This window comes from Thalassophryne amazonica, chromosome 10 (assembly GCF_902500255.1).
Source record: "Thalassophryne amazonica chromosome 10, fThaAma1.1, whole genome shotgun sequence".
In the NCBI taxonomy this organism is placed as follows: domain Eukaryota; kingdom Metazoa; phylum Chordata; class Actinopteri; order Batrachoidiformes; family Batrachoididae; genus Thalassophryne; species Thalassophryne amazonica.
Window position 1 is genome coordinate 13,451,971 of NC_047112.1, and position 8,493 is coordinate 13,460,463.

General features: G+C 42.3%; 1 protein-coding gene across 1 annotated transcript; it reads left to right on the forward strand.

The window, feature by feature from the left end:
* Positions 1-258: 258 nt before the first annotated feature.
* LOC117518335 (regulator of G-protein signaling 2-like) lies at positions 259-2,403 on the forward strand. The gene is made up of 5 exons (XM_034179440.1): positions 259-392; positions 482-571; positions 1,199-1,263; positions 1,482-1,648; positions 1,733-2,403. Exons 1-5 carry the CDS (start codon positions 313-315, stop codon positions 1,904-1,906), a joined length of 576 nt encoding a protein of 191 aa, XP_034035331.1. The 5' UTR covers positions 259-312; the 3' UTR covers positions 1,907-2,403.
* Positions 2,404-8,493: the final 6,090 nt, after the last annotated feature.

The following is an 8,493-nucleotide window of genomic DNA, read 5'->3' on the forward strand; positions in this document are numbered from 1 at the left end:
TCCACTGATGTCAAACAGAACTTTATTTAAGGATGAAGTGGATTCGGTGTGCCATGTACGTCAGGAACGCTTAAAAATGGAAGCAAACATGATATTCAGGGAGGAAGTGTTTATGCAGATACAACCTATGCTTGCCTTGGGCTTCTAGCAGTCATAACAGCCAAGGTCTGTGTTTACAGAGAAACAGCCAATCAGGTTAAACATCCGTCATTCCAGACCCGCCTCTGGCCTATCCCGCTCATGGCCACGGCGGGAGGGAAACTATAAAGCTGCTTGACAAGGCAGGAGGCAAGAAGAGGTGAGATTAAAACCATGAGAGATTCCAGCCCGAGCATGGCGTTCACTGACTGCACGAAGCCCGCGGAGCCGTCTGCAAAGAACAACCACAGAATGTAAGGTCACCGTCTGCTCATCATCACCTGGGACAAGACGGTAATCAGCAAGCCTCATGAATGAACCTTTTTCGTTATTTGTGTTACAGGAGGAAAAACTGGAGACACAGAATTGGTTTCTTTCTGAAGACAAACTCTTCCCAGTCGATACTGTCGCTTATTAAAAACAAAACCGACAGGTGAGAACTTATTCATTAAGCAATTCTAATGGTATGTGTGTGTGTGTATGTATATATCAGGATTAGCAGCAAATGATCCACATTATTTTTTATATATACTTTATTGGATATTCTATGCACGTTATTAGATATTCTTTATTTATTTCCAAGTTTTATTGAGCCATGAGTGTATTGTACACCCAAAGTAGAATGTGTGATACTTTAGACACATGCAGTACAATAGTACAACTTTATATCGAACCATAAACATAAATGTGCATTTTTATTTTGTGGAATCTTTCTTTATATCTAGAGTTTTAAAATACAGAATTTGTGCAGCAAATGTAAAAGCAAATGCTGCAAAATACTTAAAATAATAATAAATTGTTGTTTCTGCATTGTTTAGATTTATTATTTGTAGTGGATTATATGAAATAATTAAAATAATATACATTTATGATTAATCTAATTCTGAATGTGACCCCTTTTTTCCTCATTCTAATCCTGTAGCAGTGTGAGGTTGTGTGCACGCCGTGTGCCCTCTTCTTACTTTGTACGTTGGTATTTACAGCCATGTAGTATTTCCTGTGTGTCACTCATTTGTAGCGTATTGTTATTAAAAGACTAATCTCTTGTGTTGTGCTTCAGGAGGCCGTCGGTCGATGACGTGCACCAGTGGGCACAGTCACTTGACAAACTGCTGGCACATAAATGTAAGTATCCTTCACTGCATTATTGGTTCAGCGTTACATAAAACTCTCAAAGGTCACGCTGTCAGTACGAGCTGGACGAAGGCAGTTTAATGGTGTCAATAAAACGAAGGCGGTAATGGCTTTGCACTTACTGTACCGCCCATTAACGGACACGTCCTTCATGTTGTGCTGCTGGCCTCGATTTTCAACGCTTGGCTCTCTTGTTGTTTTCCCCACAGATGGTAAAGCTGCCTTTTATATCTTCTTGAAGTCAGAGTTCTGTGAGGAGAACATTGAGTTTTGGACAGCGTGTGAGGATTTCAGGGTGATCACATCCCAGAAACGGCTCACAACCAAGGCCAACACGATTTACGAGGAGTTCATCAAGAGTGAAGCTCCAAAAGAGGTAAATTTCCGTCAACCTTTTAAATGTTGATTGATGCACGCGTGGCGTCAGACGCTCATGGTGGGTGCTTCTCTTTGGTGACAGATCAACCTGGATTTCCACACCAAGAATGCAGTACTCGAGAGCCTCCAAGAGCCCAGTGCCACGAGTTTCCTGGCGGCTCAGAGGAAAGTCTACAGCCTGATGGAGAACAACTCGTACCCGCGCTTTATCCACTCTGAACTCTACAAACAACTGTGTGCAGCTGCACATGGATAAGACAAGCACATCGAGTCCTTGTAAAAACTCCGCTCCCACTGCTGAACTCATTTGTTTACCGCCTTGCCTGTGTGAACAGGCTGCCAAGCGCCGCCTCAGGATGAGACACCCCTATGCTGATCCTGTGAATAAACACGAAGAGCCAGTGTGGACAAATGCAGAGCTGAAGGATTGTGCTGATGCTGGAACCTGTATTGTACAGTGTGCTGCAGGAGGTGCACAGTGCAACCCTACAGCGGGTTACGTCAGTGCACTTTGAGACTTGCAGTTTTCTTGTATCGCGCATATACTGTATGTGACATGTCTGCATTGGCTGAAAAATGCACTTGCACACTGGATTATTGTGCTGTTCTGCAAGCTGGGCAGCAGGTTACAAGAAAGGTGTACTGTGTTGAACACGACTGAACCAGATAATTATGTGATATATATTGTAATATTGTGTGACGCGTTGACTGGCAGCTGGACTGTTGGTCAAATAAAATTTATTTTTCAGGAATAATGCTGCTGTTACTGTATTTCTTCCATCAGGAATTATGAAACTTTTTTGAGCCACTGAGTTTTCTCTAATATTTCCCATTTTGAATGCTTCAAAGACTTCAGAGTAAAACTAACACAAGGGCACCACACTACCTTACAGCAATTTGATCAAAAACTGAACCAATCCAATTGTGAGTAACACACAACCTCATTTGACTCCATACTGACTAGAATAGTTTGAGTTAGACAGTTGGGATACTGAGAGGAGGATTTTCTTAAAAAGATCTGAAAGTTCAGCTACAATTTGCCAGAAAGTATCTACAAATCTGAGCTACAAGCCTAAATTTGATGTATTGGTGAAAGAAAATCCTCCTCTATATCACCTCATCGTGAAGCTGTATAACTGGGAATACAAAATGCAAAACATGCACTATGCAAAATTTCTCCAATCACAGCCAGAGAAGCCTATAACTTCTTCTTGCACAGTCACTCAGTTATTGAGAACTATCTACTCCACACATAAATGGACTGCAGTTATATAACGCTTTTCCATCTGCATCAGGCGCTCAAAGTGCTTTACAATAATGCCTCACATTCACCCCGATGTCAGGGTGCTGCCATACAAGGTGCTCACTACACACCGGGAGCAACTAGGGGATTAAGGACCTTGCCCAAGGGCCCTTAGTGATTTTCATAGTTGCACTGTCTTTTGCATTTTGTAACACAGCTGGAAAGCTGTAGAAAAAGAAGACAAGAAGGTCTACTGGTTGCTAATGCAGGCTAATGAGGATCATGTATTCTGCTTATTACTAGAGAAGGCACAGGAGCATGAATCTCCCTTGCCAAATTAGCAAAAACATCAAGGGAAACAAATGGACTTTATTTATATAGCACTTTTCCATCTGCATCAGAAGCTCAACGTGCTTTACAATGATGCCTCACATTCACCCCGATGTCAGGGTGTTGCCATACAAGGTGCTCACTACACACTGGGAGCAACTAGGGGATTAAAGACCTTGCCCAAGGGCCCTTAGTGATTTTCATAGTTGCATTGTCTTTCGCATTTTGTAACACAGCTGGAAAGCTGTAGAAAAAGAAGACAAGAAGGTCTACTGGTTGCTAATGCAGGCTAATGAGGATCATGCATTCTGCTTATTACTAGAGAAGGCACAGGAGCATGAATCTCAGTTGCCAAATTAGCAAAAACATCAAGGGAAACAAATGGACTTTATTTATATAGCGCTTTTCCATCTGCATCAGAAGCTCAAAGCAGTTTACAATGATGCCTCACATTCACCCAAACACATTCACACACTGATGTCAGGGTGCTGTCATGCAAGGTACTCACTACACACCAGGAACAACTTGGGGATTGAGCACCTTGCCCAAACTGGGCCAGACTGGGGTTTGAACCGAGGATCCTTTGATCTGAAGCCCATTGCTTAACCACTAGACCATCACCTCCCACTCTTATTTTTTTATTTATTAGATTTCTTTTCTAGTTCTATTCTTAGTGAGAGCTACTACATCAACAACAAACCAACCAAACAAAAAGCAACTCATTTCACATTGGGATAAAGTATTTCTGATTCTGTTTGGCATTATGTTGAATGATTGCTCAAACTGACAATTCAATTCATAAAAGTGTTACCCAATGTTGGCCTAACCAATGATTCAAATTTAGTGGTAATGATTCACTAGCTTCCTAGCTGATCGTTAATTCCAGTTAACCTGAGTCACACAATATGCGTAATATGGTGAAATAATGTTACATGAGAATATAATAAGTGGCAGCGTGTCTAATCAAATTCACATTAAATCACTGTAAGTTAGCTAAGTGTCCAGCGCTCGACTTCAGGGTTCCATGGTCCTTTGCGTGCATGGAGGGGTTCTGGTCCCATATAACATGGCTTCAATCAATCAATCAATCAACTTTTTTCTTATATAGCGCCAAATCACAACAAACAGTTGCCCCAAGGCGCTCCACATTGCAAGGCAAGGCCATACAATAATTATGAAAAACCCCAACGGTCAAAACGACCCCCTATGAGCAAGCACTTGGCCACAGTGGGAAGGAAAAACTCCCTTTTAACAGGAAGAAACCTCCAGCAGAACCAGGCTCAGGGAGGGGCAGTCTTCTGCTGAGACTGGTTGGGGCTGAGGGAAAGAACCAGGAAAAAGAGATCGATCACTAATGATTAAATGCAGAGTGATGCATACGGAGCAAAAAGAGAAAGAAACAGTGCATCATGGGAACCCCCCCACAGTCTACGTCTAAAGCAACATAACCAAGGGATGGTCCAGGGTCACCCGATCCAGCCCTAACTATAAGCCTTAGCGAAAAGGAAAGTTTTAAGCCTAATCTTAAAAGTAGAGAGGGTATCTGTCTCCCTGATCTGAATTGGGAGCTGGTTCCACAGGAGAGGAGCCTGAAAGCTGAAGGCTCTGCCTCCCATTCTACTCTTACAAACCCTAGGAACTACAAGTAAGCCCGCAGTCTGAGAGCGAAGCGCTCTAATGGGGTAATATGGTACTACGAGGTCCCTAAGATAAGATGGGACCTGATTATTCAAAACCTTATAAGTAAGAAGAAGAATTTTAAATTCTATTCTAGCATTAACAGGAAGCCAATGAAGGGAGGCCAACACGGGTGAGATATGCTCTCTCCTGCTAGTCCCCGTCAGTACTCTAGCTGCAGCATTCTGAACCAACTGAAGGCTTTTTAGGGAACTTTTAGGACAACCTGATAATAATGAATTACAATAGTCCAGCCTAGAGGAAATAAATGCATGAATTAATTTTTCAGCATCACTCTGAGACAAGACCTTTCTGATTTTAGAGATATTGCGTAAATGCAAAAAGGCAGTCCTACATATTTGTTTAATATGCGCTTTGAATGACATATCCTGATCAAAAATAACTCCAAGATTTCTCACAGTATTACTAGAGATCAGGGAAATGCCATCCAGAGTAACGATCTGGTTAGACACCATGCTTCTAAGATTTGTGGGGCCAAGTACAATAACTTCAGTTTTATCTGAGTTTAAAAGCAGGAAATTAGAGGTCATCCATGTCTTTATGTCTGTAAGACAGTCCTGCAGTTTAGCTAATTGGTGTGTATCCTCTGGCTTCATGGATAGATAAAGCTGGGTATCATCTGCGTAACAATGAAAATTTAAGCAATACCGTCTAATAATACTGCCCAAGGGAAGCATGTATAAAGTGAATAAAATTGGTCCTAGCACAGAACCTTGTGGAACTCCATAATTAACTTTAGTCTGTGAAGAAGATTCCCCATTTACATGAACAAACTGTAATCTATTAGACAAATATGATTCAAACCACCGCAGCGCAATGCCTTTAATACCTATGACATGCTCTAATCTCTGTAATAAAATTTTATGGTCAACAGTATCAAAAGCAGCACTGAGGTCCAACAGAACAAGCACAGAGATAAGTCCACTGTCCGAAGCCATAAGAAGATCATTTGTAACCTTCACTAATGCTGTTTCTGTACTATGATGAATTCTAAAACCTGACTGAAACTCTTCAAATAGACCATTCCTCTGCAGGTGATCAGTTAGCTGTTTTACAACTACCCTCTCAAGAATCTTTGAGAGAAAAGGAAGGTTGGAGATTGGCCTATAATTAGCTAAGATAGCTGGGTCAAGTGATGGCTTTTTAAGTAATGGTTTAATTACTGCCACCTTAAAGGCCTGTGGTACATAACCAACTAACAAAGATAGATTGATCATATTTAAGATTGAAGCATTAAATAATGGTAGGACTTCCTTGAGCAGCCTGGCAGGAATGGGGTCTAATAAGCATGTTGATGGTTTGGATGAAGTAACTAATGAAAATAACTCAGACAGAACAATCGGAGAGAAAGAGTCTAACCAAATACCGGCATCACTGAAAGCAGCCAAAGATAACGATACATCTTTGAAAAGAAACCTGGGGTTGTTCTTATTTTCTTCAATTAGTGATGAGTAGAAAGATGTCCTAGCTTCACGAAGGGCTTTCTTATAGAGCAACAAACTCTTTTTCCAGGCTAAGTGAAGATCTTCTAAATTAGTGAGACGCCATTTCCTCTCCAACTTACGGGTTATCTGCTTTAAGCTACGAGTTTGTGAGTTATACCACGGAGTCAGACACTTCTAATTTAAAGCTCTCTTTTTCAGAGGAGCTACAGCATCCAAAGTTGTCTTCAATGAGGATGTAAAACTATTGACAAGATACTCTAACTCCCTTACAGAGTTTAGGTAGCTACTCTGCTCTGTGTTGGTATATGACATTAGAGAACATAAAGAAGGAATCATATCCTTAAACCTAGTTACAGCGCTTTCTGAAAGACTTCTAGTGTAATGAAACTTATTCCCCACTGCAGGGTAGTCCATCAGGGTAAATGTAAATGTTATTAAACACAGAGATTGTTTGTTTCCTTGCAGTTATCAGAAAATAAGGACCTTCTGGAAGGGAAATATCAATGGCACGTAATTTGGATGCAATTCGTCATGGAATTTGATTTAAAAAATGTTTATAAACAGTAACTTGTGCTTGAATGCCTTCCATGGCCGCATTTCATGCTGGTTTGTGTGCTTTTTTTAATTTGTTTTTTTCTCATAAGTGATGAAAAATCAGCAACCTGAGCCACGATAAATAAGGTTGACGCGGAAGTGTAGTACCTTGACTGCCTGCTTGAGGCTGGCTTCAAAACAAAGCACTTTCCCGTAGGATTCCATGTTAAAATGTCCAAATTTGGAGCAGAAATAAACATGTTTGCTGCCTGGTATAAAAAAAGAAAACAATTTTGGGATCTTTCAATAGTTTCTGCCTCCATGACAACTGAGGGGGGATGAATTGTTTTCTAACGTCTTGGTTTAAGATGTTTTAAGCCATAAAGTTCTGTATAATTGTGGGCGTGGTCACACTGATTGACAGCTGGTGAGCGGAGCGTCTCCGTGTCTCGTCTTTAGCTCAGAGTGCGCTCGATGCAGCTGATCGGGGAGACTGTGTCTGCTTGTTTGGAGCATTTTATAACAAACACATTTCCGCCGGGTGTGCAGGCTTCCTCCCACATCGGAAGACATGCAGATTAGGCGGCTTGAGAACTTTTTAATTCTGTAGGTGTGCATGCAGGTGTAAATGCATTTGTTTGTCTATATGTGGTCATGCGACAGACTGGTGTCCTGTCCAGGGTGTACCTGTTATGTGTCGGACGCAGCTCGGAGAACCGACCAGCGTTTGAAGGACCCAGTATGAAATAAGCAGAGCACGGTACAAAGGCTAACTGAATTTAATACATAACAGTGATACAAAATATACAAAAGAAAGTGCGGTCTGGCGTGGTGCGCTCCCAGCAGCGCTAACGGTCCGGAGCCAGAAGCCGTTCGGACCCAAGGACCCCGCCGACACCCCCCAGGTGGCCGCAACAAACCGAGTCTGTGAAAGAAGGAACCATTATGTGAGTCCACACTCTACACACAGAGAGAACACTTAAAGGTGTACAAACAGCAAACACTTCCTGGCTTGATTACTAATCAGCTTCCCAACCTGCAGGCATGGAACATCCAGTTCACAAAACTCCACTGCAGTGGAAGCCGATACATGACTAACATACAGCTCAATATAAAAAGGTGTGAGGGACACCACATTTACTGACTGTATAAATGTTAGTCACAAAATCTAACGTACCTCAGGAAGTGTGCTGATGAGCGTGAGACCTCACCCCCTCCTCTTTCACAGACCGTGCATCAAACCCTGGACGTTCTCTGCATCCACTGATGATGAGATGGCTCCCGAGACGACGATCTCACCCGTCTGGTCACAAGGTCGAGTCTCTGGCAAATACACACTGTATACTCCAGTCTTAAATGCCACCATGTTCCAATCCATATAGATGCACCTCAGCTGTGAGTCCTGACGAGCCGCAGGTGATCAGGGTGAGGTCCTGATAACCTCAGCAACACAGCCACTCAGTCCCAAATGCAAGCCACCTGGAAGGAAAAACAAAAGACAGAAACAAAAAGGCAGCCAGGCCCCCCAGCCATACAACAGTACCCGCCTCACGCCCTATGACTGCTGGGATAGGCTCCAGCCCCCCACGACCC